This window comes from Rhagoletis zephyria, unplaced genomic scaffold (assembly GCF_001687245.7).
Source record: "Rhagoletis zephyria isolate East Lansing unplaced genomic scaffold, Rhagoletis_zephyria_1.1 Rzeph_scaffold_00670, whole genome shotgun sequence".
NCBI lineage: Eukaryota > Metazoa > Arthropoda > Insecta > Diptera > Tephritidae > Rhagoletis > Rhagoletis zephyria.
The window spans coordinates 96804-118432 of NW_016157754.1; the positions used below are offsets into that span (position 1 = coordinate 96804).

The 21629-nt window shown below is 35.7% G+C and overlaps 1 protein-coding gene across 1 annotated transcript in view; it reads left to right on the plus strand.

The window, feature by feature from the left end:
- The window catches only part of LOC108360973 (uncharacterized), a 154320-nt gene that overhangs the window by 66543 nt on the left and 66148 nt on the right, over positions 1-21629 (plus strand). The window contains exon 2 of the mRNA XM_017613481.1: positions 4097-4226. Within this exon, the coding sequence (XP_017468970.1) occupies positions 4097-4226 (130 nt within the window). The remainder of the gene's footprint in view (positions 1-4096; positions 4227-21629) is intronic.

Genomic DNA, 21629 nt, shown 5'->3' on the forward strand with positions numbered 1-21629 from the left:
ACGGGCATCAGGATTTTTGACAGTTGTTTGGCGCTTGATGCGCCAATTTAGCAGTAAGACGTAATTGTTGGGTTCAACAGTTGCCAGCAGTTTGGTAGCGGTTGAGCTAAACAGCTACGTCTTATGAACGCGTCCAATAACTTCTATATCCTGCCGTGAGTTGGTTAACTGCTTACTGACAATGCTCATTTAACAGATTCCTTAAATGGCAACTCTTACGTTTTACCATACCATACTAAGCGCTCTATTCCGCACACTGACAATACTGACAGAAATGGAAATAAAAGTTAAAATCGCAGTGGTTTTCAAAAGAAGAATGTAAATGAAAGTTTGAATGTAATAAAAGTTTTTAATGAAAACAAGTATTTAAAGAATTTAAGCTTACACGTCTATCGTCTTCGCTCGTCGTCGTTCAACTCCACTCGACGTTCTTGCCTCTCGTCGTTTTTTCTCGTTTTTCATCGTCTCTTTTTTTGTATGTGTTATCCGCGTCTTTTGATCGTATTTTCATTCTACGTCAGTTTATCATTTTTGAAAAGTATCTTCTTCTTATTTCAAATCAGCTTCACCATTTACTTCCACATTCGGCCATTTTGACTAAGAACTCGCCTCGAATTCCTTGTTGCTATCGTTGTCTTCGCCAACCTTGGCCCATGGTTTGAGATACTCTGCACAAGACGTTGTATTCTTTGGACCATCGCTGCTGCCCACCTTCTGCACGTCATATGAATTGTTGTGCTTGACCTTAACAATTTGATAGGGCCCCAAAAACTTCGGCTTTAGCTTAAGGTTGCTACCAAACTGCGTTCGCTTTATGGCGACCAGCTCACCAATGTTGTACTGCCTCGCACTCTTTCGTCGCAGATTATACGTCTTCTTGTTTTCATTTTGTACTTTTAGAATGCTCATCTTTGCCTTGTTTCGTAGCTCGCTTCGATCGTCGTTGAATGAAGACAGCAGTTCTTTGTTGATATAGTCGTGCAGTTGAAGAGTTTCTCGAGTTCGCATTTTGGCCCCAATAAGTAACTCGAAAGGCGTAGTATCAATGCTTCTACAGTATGTCGAATTTATAGCTTGTTGAACCTTGCTGACCTGTTTGTACCACTTGGATGCGTCGCCGATGCTGAGTTTTGAGAGAACTGAAATAATGACGGAATTCAGTCTCTCCACTTGTCCATTTACCCGTGGTAGGCCAGTCGTCGTTTTAATTAACTTGATACCCTCGTTGTCGCAGTACTTCACGAAGTCTTGTGAGGTAAACGCCGAACCTCTATCTGATATGATATACGCGGAATTACCAAACACTGCACTTTGATTGCTAAGACGCGCAATCACCTCGCTCGAAGTTGTTGATTTAGTTGGATACAGCCAGCAAAACTTTGTGAAGGCATCGATAACGGACAAAATGTGCTTGTAATCTTTGTGCGTCGACTCTAACGGTCCCAAAAAATCGATGTGGTAAGTATGCAGTGGTACGTCTTCCTTCCGAAGTGGATGCAAAAATCCTTCTTGCTTGCCTCGTTTGCGATTACTCATGATGCACGGAATGCAACACTCGATATAATTTTGAATCTTCTCCTCTAATCGTGGTATGTAGTAAGTTCTACAAATCAACTATTTTGTTTTCTTTGCTGCGAAATGACCTCTTTCGTGCGCATTGCTGATTATCTGCCTTTGCATGGATTTAGGTACAGCTAACAGCTCGACGTCGTTTACAAGTTTGTAACNTAGCAGCTCGACGTCGTTTACGAGTTTGTATATAATACCTGATTTAAGAAAATAGTCTTCGTAAGATTTTGTACCGTCGCTGATGATTTCTCTTATGGCTTTTAGTTTTTCGTCATGTGCCTGCGCCTGTTCAATGCCGACACAAATGCCGCCTTCTGTCCATCGCATTAACTCTGCTTGCTCTTCGTACTCTTGCATCCACGTTTCAATAGAAATAGAGTTCGTGCCGTCGAAATTACGAATGCTCTCTTCTATGTCGCGATAACTGATTGCGAAGCGTGACGGCATCATTCCCTCTCCTGCTCCGATCAGCATTGCCGTTTTGGTCCAATTGGACCAAAATTGGTAGGTTCATTCTCCTTTGGTAGCTTGGTTGGTTTGATGAACCTTTTGGTAGGCAAAAATGTTTTGAAAATACAACCGAATTGAGCACTAAAATTTGTTCGCTTAATTTATGCTTACACGTTCAAAACATTGCTTTCATTTATTAAGCAGACAATTCTGCAAACAAAAACTAACTTCCCAAAGCTATGATCGATTAGCTGTTGAAATAGAACGAGAAATTACTTATCGTCTTGAAAAAAAAATTGATGATAGGCAATTTGCAATGTGTGGGTGTATTGGTAAAAAAGTGCGAGTGTATGCAAATTGAAAAGAATTTGGGAATTTTTTGATTGAACTGCATAAAATGTCTGATTTTGTTTTTTCACGCACAAAAAAAAAATGTTTCAATAAATTAAATTAAACTCTAAGATATTTACATTTTTTGCAAAATATTTTTATGGAATAAGTAAATTCTTTTATTTAAAGGCACGAATTTGTTTTGTTTAACATTAAAATTTGTATGAATTGTTAACTAATACTGTAAACAATAATATATGTAGTTTTTATTTTGGCTGTTAATTTGTGCTGAAAATCCCGTAAATTCAAGAAATCTAGCTTTAATGAGGAAAAAAAGTTTGGTAGTTTACAAACTGATTTGGTAGGCGTTTTGGTACCTAATAATATGTTCAAGTGGCCACACTGGCTCCGATCATTATTCTGCCGCTGTTACCTCCTTCGTTTGCGTAGTTATTGTTGATGCTGCGTTGTGCTGCTATGCTTTGCGCCTGCGTCTTTGGTGTTGCAAGGTGGTCTATTGCTGTGTTGTTTGCGCTTCTAACTTCTTCATACACTTCGTCGTTTGTTTCGTCATCCGATTCGTTGCCCGTCGTATTCTGCTCGCGCATGCTACATGCCAACAAACCTCCTGCTTGCAAAATTTGAAAAATTTTAACGGCTAACTGCTCGCGTGATGGTTTATACCTAGCACATTACACACTGACACCAGATCTGCTTGGGTTAAATTGCCTTCAATATATTTAAATTTTTCAGCGTATTCTTCGCTTTGCTCAGTGAAATCGAAACCGCAAAATTCACGCAACCGTCGTCGATTGTTTCTATCGCCATCGTCAGTGTTACCGTTGTGCGACTAAAGTGTCAAATTGACACTTTTTGGAGATCGATGCCCCTTGACACCGACTTTTAAAAAAAGGCTTATTTTGACACTTTTCCAAAAAATCATGTGACTTTTGTCCTTTTCTTTGATTTAATATTCTATATACACATTTTGACAATTCCTTCGTAAATTATATTTTTCTTACGTGTTTAAAAATGCTTTTAGTACTTACTTTTCAAAGGCACTTAAAAATTACACCTCTGGCCAGATTTGGACTGATTTCAGCCTCTTTATTATGTCAAATATTTTCCGAATAAATGTCCAGAAGTAGCATGAATTAATGCACCGTTTTTGGAGCTTAGCATTTCCCCCAATTTATTTGTGTTAAATTTATTATTTATTTAATGATTTATGTACTTTTTTTAACTGTAATTTTGTTTTCATACTAAATGCAAAATATGCATATTGCATCTTTTTAATATATCCCTCATCAATAGGTTATTATTTTAAGAGAAAAAACTATTTTTGACAATTTATTCAAAATAATGGGGTATAGTCATAGATGAAATAAAGTGTACTCTAAGCTGCTTTTTTGGCAGATTTTCCGTTAAAAAAGGTAAAACTAACGTTAGAGTCGATTTTATTTCGACTATGAATATGCCCTACCGAGTTCCGAAAGATAAAATAATGAAAGTCTTTATATACATTGTATAAACGATTTGAATGACTTGAAGACACTTTTTTCGGCTGTGACCCCAAAATGTAGGTTTTGTTTATTTAGATTTCAAATATACACAGTTGGTTTTCAAGAGAAGAATGTAAACGAAAGTTTGAATGTAATAAAAGTTTTTAACGAACACAAGTATTTAAAGAATTTAAGTTTACACATTTATTTATGTATGTATGTAATTATCTCAATATAAATTACAGGCGTTTGCTTCAAAACATACTGACGCGGATGACCTATTCAACAGCATGAACAATAAATATTTTTACTACACTAGAACAAGAGGATTATTCAGAATATGTTTCCCAAAAGAAAGACCACCTCCAAATGCAGGTGAGTTTGTTAAAAATACTATTTAAATACCATGGCTGCAAACCACTCCAAAAATCGGTGCGGTTCGGTTCAGTGGTTCGAACCACTTAGAAAAAACTTGTACCGGTACAAGAACCGGTTCATGAGTATCCCTGAACCGCGGTTCGGTTCGGTTCAAATGGTTCAATTTTTTTTATGCTAAAGGATAAAATATTGCACAAAATATTTCAAATGTATAATATATAAATAAAAGGCTTTGTTACCGAGATCAAATTCAAATATCTACATGTATAGTGGTGGAAAAATAGATAGGGGCGCGACATTTTAGCAAGTTTTGGCTATTTTTCTTTTGAATATTTAATGTTTATTTTTCTTTTTAACTATATAACTCCAAGTTTCATGCGTAATACCCTAAACAAAAAAAGAATTACTTAAAATCAACGCAATCAAGAGGAAATTAGAAAAATGTTCATAAACTCTTTTAAGGTTTGGACAAGCCGTGAGCCTAGTCGAGTAGACAAAAACAGCATACTCAGAATTTTCAATTGACACTCAAAATGTTGGCTTAATGTTGAAACCCTCATTTTCAGTAGGTTGGATCTTAAACTAGGCTTCAAATTAATATGTACAAGTATACCTATGGTCAAAATAATAGGAGTGCGACATTTGACAAATTTTTTTTTGTTGGTTTAATGTTCATTAATCTAATATATACAAATCTCGTGTCATGGTGTTTGTGGTCGAACTCCTACTGAACGGCTCGACCGATCTTCATGAAATATTTTGTGCATATATGGTAGATATGAGAATCGGATGTAAAGTATATTTCATACCGCTGGGTGCAGGGGGCGTGGCACCTCTCCTACAAACCGAATTTTTCACACTGCATATCTCTGGAAGTGTTCATGGTAGAGTACTCGAACATGGTATGGAGATATACGAAAGCAATCGCATACTCATGGCGAAAAATTGTGGTTTTTGGAAAAGGGGGCGTGGCACCTCCTATACAAACCGAATTTTTCACACTGCAAATCTCTGGAAGTGTTCATGGTAGAGTACTCGAACATGGTATGGAGATATACGAAAGCAATCGCATACTCATGGCGAAAAATTGTGGTTTTTGGAAAAGGGGGCGTGGCACCTCCTATACAAACCGAATTTTTCACACTGCAAATCTCTGGAAGTGTTCATGGTAGAGTACTCGAATATGATATAGAGATATATGAAATCAATCGCATAATCATAGAAAAATTGGAGGTACTGGAAAAAGCGGCGTGACACCTCCCATAAAAACCGAATTTTTCATACTGCATATCTCCGGAAGTGTTCATGGTAGAGTACACGAACATGGCATGGAGATATATGAAATCAATCCCATACTCTTAGAGAAAATTGGGGCTACTTTAAAAGGGAGCGTGGCGCCTTTCAAACGCACTGAAGCTATTACGTATCTTTGTATGCATATACATTTTTCTAGGTTATTTAAGATGGCAATGGAAATATGCCCTCTGACAACCACCACACCGTAATGTTAGAAGATAAATGCGTCACTGAAAATCATGATCGTGAACTTCTGGTGAAAATGTTCGACCAAAATGGTTTAAATGCAAAACATGAATTTTGGGCGGGACGAAGTTCGCCGGGTCTGCTAGTTTTTTATAAAAGTATAGCTCGTTATATAACGGCAACCATATAAATCCAAATTAAAACTTTGCACGATTATTAGGCAAAATCTACAAATTTCAACAAAATTGCCCCAAAGTATAAAATTTTTTAATCAGAACTAAAAAAATCGAAGTATGCAGTTTTATATAACTCATTCAATTTTAGTGTAATGTGTTAAGTGCAAGTTTGAATTATTTTAAAACTCGTACTAATTTTTTGATTTTTTTTGCTTAAGTATTTTGTTCCATATAAAAACATTTCGGTTCAAAACCGGTTTGCAGCCCTGTTAAATACAAATTACACGAAAAATATTTAAAATGCAAATATAAAATACTTTTATAAAAAGTATTTAAATACAAAAACCATTTTTTTGAAAATACAAATACATTTGAAAATACTTTTGAAATCATATGTACATATCGTCACCTGAAATGTAAAAGGCCGTGTTTGGAAAAGCAATAGCATTATAAAGTTCTAAACAATATTTATCACTTTTCGTAATAATAATGATGCCCTTCACTGTACTTGCTCTCTTAAGTCTAGTTTCTTTTACACTAGTTTCTTGATTTGCCTATTCGATACCGTTTGCATTCTTGCTCATTGCACACACACGTCATTGGTATTCTACCCTGATAAAAGCATTTTAAGCGCAATATGTTTAGTATTTAAGGGCAGACGGTATTTGCTGTAATTATCATTTTTCCTGAAATATACATACGGTGAACATAGTTGAACCCTTTGCTTTGCTTTTCGGATGTTTGATCTATAGCAAAAATGCTTGCTATTTGTTCATGGTGACCCCGACGTGGTATACACATTTGGATTCTATCGCATTTTCGTAAATAAAGGAAATGGAAGTTTGATCGCTACTGCTGGCTTGAAAATTGCTCCTGTAATTTTGTTGTACAATTAACTATTCTTCATCGTTATTTAAAATGTCGCTTCCACTTAGCTAGGAAGGAGGATAAAAAAGTGCTAAAATGTGCCAAATAGAAAAATAAAAGTGCCAAAAAAGGTGCCATTCTTTTAAATTCTTCCCATTTAGCATTAAAATTAGAAACACATTTCTAAAACAAAAGTCCAATGCCAAAGTAAGATAAACCACTTTTATACACTATAGTAATTAGAAAATTTTAGTTAAGAAAAAGAAGTACATGTAGAGGATTTCACAAAAATGTGTTGAATTATTATTATTTTTCAAAAGTGCCATTTTGGCACTTTGTGCCAAATTGAAAAATTAAGTGCCATTTGAAGTAAATTAGGGCCAAAAATGGCACGGTTTGAGCCAAGTTGGCACCCTTGATCAAGACCTTCCTTACTTCCGCCAAGTTACTTGAGCTGAACGCGGCGGCACTAACCGTGTGGCTCGAGGCGGTCGAGCGCACGGAAAGAAACCTTGACAGCGTACAAACGAATCTTGAGGAGCTAGACCACTTCAAGCTGGAAAGAAACGCGCGTTTAAAATTCTTCGCTTCTTATATAGACATCAAAACTGCCATAATCATGGAGCAAAGTGATCGGAAGTCAGCAGAAAGGCGGCAATCAATTCCAGCGCGGCAGTCTTCGTTCGATGAGCCTCCGCTTCGGTTGAAAAATTTCAACATCTGCGTTCAAGCTTAAAAGATTCGGCCTCTGATACGATTTCTTCGCTTGAGATTAGTGATACAAACTAAAAAAAGGCGTCGGAATTATTGATTAATCGATTCGGTAATAAGCGTCTAAATTTATATAAGGGAACTATTTGCATTGAAAAAGGTGGGTCCTGGGTCTTTCTCGAAGCATCCTGAATTAAGCGACAAGGTTAAGGGACATTTGCGTGCTGTGCAAACAATGGCAACGAAGGAGCAGCTAACCGATTGCATGCTTATATATTTCATCAGCGGCAAAACTAACCAAATACCAACTTGGGACTCAATGGCAAGATTTTTAGAGAAACGATGTCAGCGGTTGGAGAGTGTGGAACTTGTCTTGGTAACGCAAACACCAGGCCACCAGGTGGGGAAAAAATCTACTTGTACTAACAACAATCGTAAGGCATTCGTAACATCCACTAAAATTTGTTCGGTTTGCATTCTCACGAGCATGCAATACAACAGTGTCCAAAGTTGTTGAGTCTGTCTCCCTCGGTGACGTAGAAGGAAGTAAAGCGACTACAGTTATGTCTTAACTGCCTCAACAAAGGCCACTTGATAAAACTTGCACCTCTGGCTGCTGTCGACATTTCTCGGCCAAGCATCACTCATTGTTGCATCTAAATTCCGTTGCCGAATCACAAACTCTTGATGCGGTGTCCTCATCTACTTAGTTTTTCGGATCCTTATAAACTTCGGCACAATCAACCGTTGTCTCGGCGTCTTCATTTGCCACGTTACCTACAAATTTTCTGGCAATCTCACCTCAAAATTGCGTGCTTCTCGCTACAGCTATCGTTCATGTAAAAAGTTGAGCTGGATCTCTTGTGCCATGCAGAGCATTGTTATATGGTAGACAGACGGAGAAAATTAATTTGAATTAATAAGCATAAATGCAAATTAAAATTTTACCCTTACAGACGGCAGTAATGCGAATAAACCAGCCGCAAGGTCGTGGGTTCGAGTCCCACGGTCAGTATACTTTTTTATTTCTTTTTCATTCTTTTTTTTATAAGTTCTATATTTTTTTTACGTTACTTTCAGTTAGTTGTTGTTAAATTTTTAACAAAATTCATCTCTAAAAATTAAAATTAACTAATAGTAAAATAAGAAATGTGATATAAAATAAGGCAAATGAAAATAAAATAAAGTAAAATTAAATATATAAATAAAAAAAAATAAAAAAAAAATAAAATAAATAATAAAAACAAAAAATTTTTCGCAATCGCTCCAACCGAGTATCGAACCTGGCAGCTACAGGTTTGTAGCTCGCAACTCTCACCACTCGGCTACCGCGTACGCGAAACTCGACTGATTCGTTTGCTTACTTGTACAAAAAACAACTGCCCGTTTTTACCAGTGTTGTCATCAAAAATTCCCCGGATCCGAGTTAATTCCCAAAAATTGCGTGCATTTGTTTGGCTGCTTATGCTCATTTTAAAGAGGAAAATGCATGAGTTAAAACAAATTAAGGCTGGTTATGCAAATAATCGAGCCCGTTTGTCTACCGTATTAGACTCGGCTTCTCAGTTAAAAATGTCTCAGGTTACAACCCTCATATCTGGGATCGGGAAATCTGAATTCGTAGCAGATCACATAGTTGATCTTCGTATGCATTATCGTATTGACGATTATGCAACTTCCTTATCTGCGGTTGTAACACCAAGCATCACCGATAGACTGGAGTATACCATAAAATATATCCCTATCAGATCCGTGGTTTTTTGAGTCCGCAGCGCATAGATCTACTCAAAGGTGCTGGCCTTTTTTTAGCTACTCTGCGTTGGTCAAATTCGCCTTCAGGAGCACCTGCCTCTACTGCAGAAAACTCGACTAGGATGGGTATCTGGTAAAAGGCTTGCTTGTCTAGCGCCCGTAGACAATAATTTTATCAATCTGATGACTTGAATAGATTAGTAGAACAGTTTAAGTCTGAAACACAGCCGGCAAAGGAAGAATTAGAATGTGAGGCCCATTTGGCTTAAAATGTCCTTCGCTTGGAATCAGGCAAAATGACCCTTCACAACTGGGTTATTCATATCATCTCGCTCTCCAGCGGTTTAAGGGCTTAGAGGGAAAGCTTGAGCGCAACTTCGAGAACAATACTTGGCGTTCATAANTCTTTTTCGCATGTGAGTTTTAAATTGTATAACAATTGTATAGCAGGATTATCATAGCACCAACGGTATTGATCAATGTGCTTTGCATAGCATATANAAGTCTGAAACACAGCCGGCAAAGGAAGAATTAGAATGTGAGGCCCATTTGGCTTAAAATGTCCTTCGCTTGGAATCAGGCAAAATGACCCTTCACAACTGGGTTATTCATATCATCTCGCTCTCCAGCGGTTTAAGGGCTTAGAGGGAAAGCTTGAGCGCAACTTCGAGAACAATACTTGGCGTTCATAAAATAGTCCGGGAGCTAGCGACAGTTTTTAGTGACATATTTTATCGTCGATAAAAGTATGATACGATTTTCAATATAATAACGAAAATCACGAGAACCAACCACTTACACCCAGTTAGCGGGACAACGCCTTCATAGGGCATTATCATTGTGTAATAAAAAATTTTAAAATAACCTTATTTTGTCGTCGTTGGGCTTGTGTGTGGTTATCAATTAACATTGGACGATGTCAAAAATTGATCACTTACGCTTATTTAGCGGGACAATATACCGCTTACAAGCACTTTAAATTTTTCATGGACTTAGAGTAACGTATTATACATTTAAAAATAATGTGCTTACATCGCATCCGCGGGACAAACCTATTGTAAGTGATCGGCAAAGTCGCCGCGGCACAGTGCTTCCCTTCTATATAAAATGTGGGCAAAAATATAATTATGGACGGATTTAAATGAAAATTCGCTTCTTAGTAAAATTGAAGACGTTAAATTCAAAAATACAATTTGTTTTTGGATAACTTTCATACTTTCACGGTAAATGCGGTTTGAAGTTGACAACTTTGGTTCTTCTGGCATTTACATACTAGGTATGTACATATAGCTCGTTCTATTTTCAAAAGTGAGGTGTCAAATGACAGGTCTTGGCCTGCAGATGTACAATAAAGTTTAATTTTTTTGTAAGGGCTTGCCACCTGTTACAAATTTTATTAAAATTATTTAATAAGTTAAATGAATTAGATATGACAATATGGGTATTCAATGAAATGGCTTTGGAAATGCTTTACTTCTAAACGACACGTAGAAGGGTTGCCACCTGTTTAAAAAATCAAATTAACTTTAATTAAGGGAATAAGGTAACAGAAATATGTACATATATCAATATGGGTTTCAGACAAAAGAAAAAAACTGGGCATATTTAGCAAGAAATAAGTGAAGTGTAAAAACATTCCTGAGTTAATTTAAGAGTCCAGTAATTTAAAAGAATGTAATCAGAACAAATCACTGATTGACAATGTATGTATTTGTAATAAAATAATAAATACGATGTCGTAAACCTTTGGCTTCAAGCAGTTATTATATTGGCCTTTACAAACAGGCGGCAACCCTTTTCATAATATTTGAATGCTAAAACCTTCTTAAACCTCTTTCGTCTGACTCTCATATTGTGATACCTATCTATTTCAATAACCTTATTCTTTTAATTCAAATGGAATTTGATTTTTTAAACAGGTGGCAACCTTCTATATGTAGTTAAAAAATAAACTTTTTCCGGCAAATTTCTATTGATACCCATCTCTTAATAATTCATTTAACTTATATAAAAATGTTGAATTTAATTTTTTAACAGGTGGCAACTCTTTAAAAATATAAACCTCTATTGTCTAAAGGTCAAGTTGTTTAATCTGACACTTCATTTTTGAAAATAGAACGAATCGTGCAGATCTGATGCCACTGATAAAAAATTAAAAAATGTAACATGCCGCTTTTATTGTTTTACTTATTTATGTATACATGTTTTATGTTTTGTTAATTTCATGTTTTACACATTCACATATCTGGCAATACCATGTATGGCAATACCTTTTTTCTGTCAAAGTCAAAGATAAAGTTTTATTCTAATATGGCAATGTCTCTTTTTCGCATGTGAGTTTTAAATTGTATAACAATTGTATAGCAGGATTATCATAGCACCAACGGTATTGATCAATGTGCTTTGCATAGCATATAAAAAGCCTGTACGCTTATGAATTTGCATATTTCGTTTAGCGATCGGCGGTGAGCGGACCGTCTGGGTGAAGTATCGTGTTCGTGGTAGGCGCTAAGCCAGCCGTTCACAATACCAGCCACATGAAGTTTGAACTAAAAGAAGACTGCCTTTGGNTTGTGTGTGGTTATCAATTAACATTGGACGATGTCAAAAATTGATCACTTACGCTTATTTAGCGGGACAATATACCGCTTACAAGCACTTTAAATTTTTCATGGACTTAGAGTAACGTATTATACATTTAAAAATAATGTGCTTACATCGCATCCGCGGGACAAACCTATTGTAAGTGATCGGCAAAGTCGCCGCGGCACAGTGCTTCCCTTCTATATAAAATGTGGGCAAAAATATAATTATGGACGGATTTAAATGAAAATTCGCTTCTTAGTAAAATTGAAGACGTTAAATTCAAAAATACAATTTGTTTTTGGATAACTTTCATACTTTCACGGTAAATGCGGTTTGAAGTTGACAACTTTGGTTCTTCTGGCATTTACATACTAGGTATGTACATATAGCTCGTTCTATTTTCAAAAGTGAGGTGTCAAATGACAGGTCTTGGCCTGCAGATGTACAATAAAGTTTAATTTTTTTGTAAGGGCTTGCCACCTGTTACAAATTTTATTAAAATTATTTAATAAGTTAAATGAATTAGATATGACAATATGGGTATTCAATGAAATGGCTTTGGAAATGCTTTACTTCTAAACGACACGTAGAAGGGTTGCCACCTGTTTAAAAAATCAAATTAACTTTAATTAAGGGAATAAGGTAACAGAAATATGTACATATATCAATATGGGTTTCAGACAAAAGAAAAAAACTGGGCATATTTAGCAAGAAATAAGTGAAGTGTAAAAACATTCCTGAGTTAATTTAAGAGTCCAGTAATTTAAAAGAATGTAATCAGAACAAATCACTGATTGACAATGTATGTATTTGTAATAAAATAATAAATACGATGTCGTAAACCTTTGGCTTCAAGCAGTTATTATATTGGCCTTTACAAACAGGCGGCAACCCTTTTCATAATATTTGAATGCTAAAACCTTCTTAAACCTCTTTCGTCTGACTCTCATATTGTGATACCTATCTATTTCAATAACCTTATCCTTTTAATTCAAATGGAATTTGATTTTTTAAACAGGTGGCAACCTTCTATATGTAGTTAAAAAATAAACTTTTTCCGGCAAATTTCTATTGATACCCATCTCTTAATAATTCATTTAACTTATATAAAAATGTTGAATTTAATTTTTTAACAGGTGGCAACTCTTTAAAAATATAAACCTCTATTGTCTAAAGGTCAAGTTGTTTAATCTGACACTTCATTTTTGAAAATAGAACGAATCGTGCAGATCTGATGCCACTGATAAAAAATTAAAAAATGTAACATGCCGCTTTTATTGTTTTACTTATTTATGTATACATGTTTTATGTTTTGTTAATTTCATGTTTTACACATTCACATATCTGGCAATACCATGTATGGCAATACCTTTTTTCTGTCAAAGTCAAAGATAAAGTTTTATTCTAATATGGCAATGCCTCTTTTTCGCATGTGAGTTTTAAATTGTATAACAATTGTATAGCAGGATTATCATAGCACCAACGGTATTGATCAATGTGCTTTGCATAGCATATAAAAAGCCTGTACGCTTATGAATTTGCATATTTCGTTTAGCGATCGGCGGTGAGCGGACCGTCTGGGTGAAGTATCGTGTTCGTGGTAGGCGCTAAGCCAGCCGTTCACAATACCAGCCACATGAAGTTTGAACTAAAAGAAGACTGCCTTTGGGTGTGGACAGCGATGGCTGGCCGCTGCAAAGCAGTTATTTCTTGCGCCCGCCGCAGATTGCTAAACCATGTTGATTTTTCTTTTCCAAATGTATGGGTAGTTATTAGTCGTGAGTTTTTTTAAATAAATAAACCCAACAACCGCTCTACAAAAATGATTTTATGCATTAGTAAAAACGCATTACTTCAAAAAGTGCAAAGAATGAGCAGGTTTTTATTTCTTCTTACGAAAGCTAAAAATCCGTACTATTTAATAAAATAATAAAAAATAACTTCTTTAAAATTTCTGCAATTGGAAAATGTAGCCAAATACGTGTGTGCTCCATTGCACAATATATTATTGAACTATGATCCTCGTGCACCACTTTTTATTTGTTATTTAAAAAGTTACATAGCGAACGAAAAATAAGTAAGAAAAATTACAAAAAAAAACAATATATCGAGCCCTAACTGCCAAAATAACGTAAGCGTAATTTTTTTCAAAATTTTCTTTTTGATGCAGAAATGCATGATGAAATGCAGATGATCTAGGAATATTTCTGCATCAAAAAGAAAATTTAAAAAAAAATTTCGCTTACGTTATTTTGACGATTAGGGCTCGATATATTATACCCAAAGGCATTTTTTGTCCATGTCATCAAATCTGCACCGTTCGTTCGATTTTCGAAAATGAGGTGCCAAATGAAAGGCTTTAGCTGCTAGGACTTACCGTTGATTTTTGGAAAGTTATGATCGAACATTTTTTTTATATGAACAAAATGCGGAGCACCTTCAACAAAAAAAAAATGCCAAAAATCAACGGTAAGTCCAAGATACTTAAAATTTGCACTGTACTTTACTAAAATTTGATAGGCTACAAAACTGAATACAGTGAAACCCGCTTAAGTACCTAACCCGCTTAAGTGACCAACATTTTTGGACACCGTGAATTTTTTAATATAATCTGAAGAAAATCCCTCTCTTAAGTACCTCCCCGCTTATTTACCCAACCCGCCCAAGTACCTAAATTTTTCGTGCCCCATTTACAATTTTACTTATAATTTTCCCCTTTTAAGTGCTCTTTTAAAATTCCTCAAAATATCTACTTATTTTGAAATTCAGAAGCAGCGCTGCACACCTTCGGTAAAAAAATTCTAAAAAATCAACGGTAACCTTTAGCCACTTGAAACTTGCACATTATTACACTAAAATTGAATGGGCTATAAAACTGTATACTCAAAAAACATTTCTAGTAAAAAAAGTTTGAAATTATAATGAATTTTTTAAGTGNTGTAGCCAAATACGTGTGTGCTCCATTGCACAATATATTATTGAACTATGATCCTCGTGCACCACTTTTTATTTGTTATTTAAAAAGTTACATAGCGAACGAAAAATAAGTAAGAAAAATTACAAAAAAAAACAATATATCGAGCCCTAACTGCCAAAATAACGTAAGCGTAATTTTTTTCAAAATTTTCTTTTTGATGCAGAAATGCATGATGAAATGCAGATGATCTAGGAATATTTCTGCATCAAAAAGAAAATTTAAAAAAAAATTTCGCTTACGTTATTTTGACGATTAGGGCTCGATATATTATACCCAAAGGCATTTTTTGTCCATGTCATCAAATCTGCACCGTTCGTTCGATTTTCGAAAATGAGGTGCCAAATGAAAGGCTTTAGCTGCTAGGACTTACCGTTGATTTTTGGAAAGTTATGATCGAACATTTTTTTTATATGAACAAAATGCGGAGCACCTTCAACAAAAAAAAAATGCCAAAAATCAACGGTAAGTCCAAGATACTTAAAATTTGCACTGTACTTTACTAAAATTTGATAGGCTACAAAACTGAATACAGTGAAACCCGCTTAAGTACCTAACCCGCTTAAGTGACCAACATTTTTGGACACCGTGAATTTTTTAATATAATCTGAAGAAAATCCCTCTCTTAAGTACCTCCCCGCTTATTTACCCAACCCGCCCAAGTACCTAAATTTTTCGTGCCCCATTTACAATTTTACTTATAATTTTCCCCTTTTAAGTGCTCTTTTAAAATTCCTCAAAATATCTACTTATTTTGAAATTCAGAAGCAGCGCTGCACACCTTCGGTAAAAAAATTCTAAAAAATCAACGGTAACCTTTAGCCACTTGAAACTTGCACATTATTACACTAAAATTGAATGGGCTATAAAACTGTATACTCAAAAAACATTTCTAGTAAAAAAAGTTTGAAATTATAATGAATTTTTTAAGTGTTCTACAAAATCTTAAGCTTATGTTTATATGGTATTTGTTAGGGAATGAACCGCATTTTAATTGATTGAAAAATCTTAAAAATCAATAAATAAAAATAAGTGCCAACAATTCTAATTTGAATTTGGTACAACATGATATGTCCAACTTTGACTTTTTAAACAGTTTAATTCTTGTAAAAATGACATACCATTGCACTAAATATTTTTTTAATAAAGTTTTTCTTTACATGTTTCTGTGTTTAAATAATGGTACGATTTTGATTTTAAACTATGTATACTTCATTATATGTCGTTATTCAAGTATTTATGTAAGTTAACAAGAAGATGTAACTACATCAGTAATTATGTTCGCTTAAGTACCCGAATCGAGGTACTTAAGCGGGTTCTTTTAAGTGCCCAACCCGCCTAAGTACCTCAAAAAGCTGACATTTTTCGTGAGGTACTTAAGCGGGTTTTACTGTACCAAAATTTTGTCTAGAGACGCTGATCAAGAAGTTAAAAATTTTGGTAAAACTTTGCAGAATTTTCATGATTTTTGCACAAAGTCTGAAATTTGAATTTATATCGTGTTTGTTAAGTAATCAGCTATATTTTCATAAAGAAATGATAAACGTTAAATAAACTAAAGAAAAACAGACAAAACATACTAAAGTGTCGCGCCCCAGTTTTTATTTGGTTCAATGTATGTGTATCTCGGTAACCGATTTATCAATTTGTACCAAACTCAGTGCAATTATTGACCTTGGCATAAACAAGCTATCTGTTCCGAAATCGGACTAAAATTACAGTCACTTTCCACTCAAAAAAAAAAACGCAAAAAACATATGGTGCATTGCTTTGAAACTTTGCACCACGTTGGATTTTGTATCCTAGCAGCTGAAGGAACGCAAACAAAAAATTTCAGACTTGTGCTCGTGACTTAAAAAAAAACATTTGTTTTACAAAGAAATTCGAAGTTTCTGACAATTGTCCATATAATTAAATGAATTTTGGAAATCAAATATTAAATTCGTAATCAGTGACTCCGAGAGTTCTTAGGAATCAAGTTTCATTACAATCTATAATTATTTACAAAAGTCGTCGGTCATATTGAATCCACAATTTTGAATTTTGAAAATTTAATACCAGCTTCGAAATCACCGATGACGAATACCCCCGGATACTAAGTTTCAAAATAATCAATAATTTTTTTAAAAAAGTAGCCCACAACATTTGATCCGCCATTTTGAATTTTCAAAAATTTAATATACATTTCGAAATCAGTGATAACGATAACCCTAAATACCAACTTCCATTGAAATCTGTCAAAGTTTTCGTCCTATATTCTCGATTTCCCTATGTGCGGCGGCGACTTTGCGCCGATCACTTACAATAGGTTTGTCCCGCGGATGCGATGTAAGCACATTATTTTTACATGTATGATACGTTACTCTATGTCCATGATAAATTTAAAGTGCGATGTGTTAGGTCGATTTTCGCCAAAATTTTGAAATTTTTGCGCGCTTGTAAGCGGTACATGGTCCCGCTAAATAAGTGTAAGTGATCAATTTTTGACATCGTTCAATGTTAATTGATAACCACACAAAAGCCCAACGACGATAAAACAAGGTTATTTTTACCTTTTTTCTTACACAATGTGAACCCTCCTGACACCAAAAGGTCCCCCGGTGTGATGTAAGTGTTGTTGTTTGTTAATCTACAGCAGTAAATTTAAGTCCCCGATATGTTTTTTTTGTTGATAAAATCGGCACATTTTTACTGTCGCTAGCTCCCGGACTAGGAGAGATAAAACATTTTGCACTTGCATCAAAACTAAAATACAGCCCACTGAAGAAAATATAAATAGAAGAAAATATAATTTTTACCCTTACATTTACTTATTTATACATATGTATGTATCCACTCCGCAGGGCCTGGGATCAAGCCCTGGCCAAAGCAACATCGCAGAAAAATATACAAAAACGGTTTTTTGCTAACAGCGGCCGCCCCTCGGCAAGCAATGGCAAACCTCCGAATGTGTTTCTGTCATGACTATCAGCTTCTCATAAAAATACAGTCGCCGTTCGGAGTCGGTGTAATACTGTAGGTCCCTCCCCTTTGTGACAACATCAAGGCGCACGCCACAAATCGGAGGAGAAGCTCGGCCAAACACTAACATATGTGTAAGCGCCAACCTATTATTATTATTATCTATCCAAACACAAACATATTTACGATAAACAATCAGAAGGAAATTATAACCATATTTTTGCCCTTGCCAATATGTTCAAATATTTTACATTCATGAGCTTATGTATATCTACATATATGTATGTAGCTGTAACCATATTTTGTCCCTTGGCAGAATGTTCAAATATTATTGAACATAAACATATGTATTCACATATATGCATTTGCATTTAAACATGTTCAACATACATATATTTATAAGTACATACATACAGTCCACTAAGAAAATAAGAAGGAAAATGAAATAGAATTGTATGTAAGATATAAATAAACGCTGCCAGAATCTCAAGTGCATTAGAGGCACAAAAATAATACCATTACATGGATGACATCACCGCCATCCCCGGTGGACGAACGTCTAGCCACAATCCGCATCAAAGCGAGATTCTTCCACATCTCGCTCATCTGCGCCCATGCTCCGACGGAAGAGAAGGACGAGGTGTCCATAGATCTCTTTTATGAGTGCTTGGTGAGAACATATGAGCCCTGCCCCCGACACGATATAAAAATCATGCTTGGCGATTTCAATGCCAAGATGGGCAAGGAAGGGATCTTTGGCGCCACTGTCGGAAAATTCAGCCTCCACGATGAAACGTCCGACTACTCCGGGGCCCGACTACTCCGGGGCCCGAAACATGATAATGTGTAGTAATATCAAAAATGTGGTTCATGTGCTCTAAAATAAATCCGTACGACATATGAACATTTTTGGTCAATATCTTACCGCCTTATTCCCAGCATTGACAAAATTCATCGTATGACTATTGCCGCAATTACTGCGCCTAAAACACAATTGGGGGATTCCCTTAAACTCGTAAAGTCTTATACCGAGTACAACTCGTAAGTTTACGAGGCTTTTATGGGAATGCCCCCTTTGTGAAAAGGTGTAATTAGGTGCGTAAAGTGACTGTTTGACAGATCAACCAGGATTTTCTTTTTTTTTAGCAGTATTTTCCATAACATCCCGCCATCTTGTCTCTATCACTCTTGGCTAAAATACAGTTAAAATTGTCGAAAATTAGCAGAAAACCTAAGTTAATACAGTTAGTGGATGAAATTAAGTTATTTTATTCCCGTATTATTTTTATACCCGAGCGCACTTGTGCACAAGGGTATTATAACTTTGTTCACATAACGGTTGTTTGTAACAGGCAAAACGAATCGAGATCGATATAGACAAATGTATACATAAATGATAAGAATGAAAAGAGAAATCGATTAAGCGGTGACTGTTTGTCCGTCCGCCCGACTGTGCACACGATAACTCGAGTAAAAATTGAGATATCTTAACGAAACTTGGTACGTGCACTTCTTTTGGGCGTAGGACGGATGGTATTGAAATTGGGCGAATTCGGACAATAACCACGCCTACCTCCCATATAACGGTAATTTTCAGAAATACGAAAACTGCGATATTTTAGTAACTACTGAAGCTAATTCACTCAAAATTAATATTTACAATGATTTTTAGACGAAAACTAAGAATATTGAAAATTTTTGGAAAAAGGGCGTAGCCACGCCCACTTATGGTTACATGTGTATATCTTGGTAACCGCTGTACCAATTTTATCCAAACTTGGCACAGTTGTTGGACAATAACCACGCCCACATCCCATATAACCGTAATTTGGAGAAATACGAAATCTTCGATAAATCAGTAAATATTAAAGCTAATTTATACAAAATTGATGGTTGCAACAATTGTTTACCAAGAAATACGTTTATGATAAAATTTTGGAAAATGGGCCTGGCACCGCCCACTTTTTAGTTCTTGCGCCGGGTATTTAATGTTCGGCTCCGCCCGAACTTAGACTTTCTTACTCGTTTTCATTTATTTTCATTATTTTATCATACATTTTAGTATAAAAATTTCGGGCCATCGGCAACCCTGAAGATTACGCGGTCGTTTGCGCATCAAATTTGCTTCGTAAATATACGAGGGGCTCGTAAATATAGCTCCATAGAAATTTTGACAGTTCTTTTACGAGGCTCGTAAATTTACGAGATTTACGAGGTTTGCGGGGCTTTTACGAGTTTAAGGGAAGACCCCTAATATAAGTATTCTTTCGCCGTTGTCGCGTACTCAGTAGGTCATAACAACAACAATGACAATTGTCACCATTAGAGAGCTTAAAATTAATTTGCGTCATAATATTAATTCGCGGCAATACTGGTGATAATAGGTACCTTCGTTTAAAATCTCCAGTAAAAAAACATCCAACAGAAAAATTCCGGCGAAATGTCATCCGTCCTCTCATAAGAGAAAAATATCCAGAATAGTACGCGGACAGAAAATTTGCAGAAACTTGCAAGTTATACGAACGGCAGAAAGAATTTTTGTTTACATTACGAAAACTCATCACTNATAGTACGCGGACAGAAAATTTGCAGAAACTTGCAAGTTATACGAACGGCTGAAAGAATTTTTGTTTACATTACGAAAACTCATCACTAAGTGTTATCCTGACACAGTTTATTGATTAAACGAATAACTACTTAGTTCTTACAAGTTTAATTAGTCGCATTTTTAACTTCCAAACCATTAAATTCAATGTTGTGATTTGCGTAAATTCCTACCAGCTGTTTTCCTGTTGGCAAAACTTTTTCCAGCAGAAACTAACAGCTTTCCCTCAAAATGAAATGTAACTTTGCTCTCTCAATTTCCCCTACTTTGCAAGTTTTTTGCGTACGCGAACGCAAAAAGCTGATAGTTTTTGATAACTTTCAATAATTAACAGGTACTTGAACGCAACTAATACCACCCTAAATCAGAACAACCACACATTTTTTCTCAGTTAAATAAAGAGCTTATTTAAACTGAAAAAAGTTTAGATGAGAATTATATAAAAATATTAATTGAGAATTGAAATGTTGTACTGGCTTTTCCTTAGATTGTAGTGCATAGGATTGGCTAAGCCAACGAATTCTAATAATTTTTGGTAGCGACCGTAACCACTCCTTTATATGGACCTGTCCGATAATCCGGACGAGAGTCGCATACAAAATTGCAGTGCTTCGATTAAAATAAACGCGTGTTCTTGTATTTTCTTTTATTTGCTTTATTAAGGCCAGTTGTCCAAAGCAGTATTGAACGAACTAGCGCGTACGAATGCAAAATGAAAATGAGCGCAGTTTCAATGCTTACATGAATATTTATAGGCAATCATGACAATGCAGAACGTCAGTGATGCATTTTTTCCGTACCCAAATGCACAGCACAGGGTTGTATTTTCGACAGGACATTACAGTGAGTCCACATGTATATCAGATAACATAACATTTATGGTATAACATAAAACAATGAAGTAGATTAATATGTAAAAACGATGGTTGTTACAGTCTCCCCCTAGGATACAGAAATCGACCCGATGATGTATCCTATTTGGTAATCTTTCGAGGTCGTCCTCGACGTCTTAACATGTTGACTGGTGCTTCAGGAACATTGTCAGAGCTACGATATGGTGTCAATGATGATGCATGGTATGTGCCCAAAGGATACTGGAGATTGTCCTCATGAGCAATTACGTAGGAGGTGGCACCTTGTTTGTCAACAATCACGTAAGGCCCATCTCGGCGTGGAATAAACTTTGATGCTACACCCTTTGCAGCATTACTCGAAACGTGAGTTGTCACAAGCACTTTGGCTCCAATTTCTAGACCTTCTTGGTCGCGTCGTCGGGGATTGGTGAC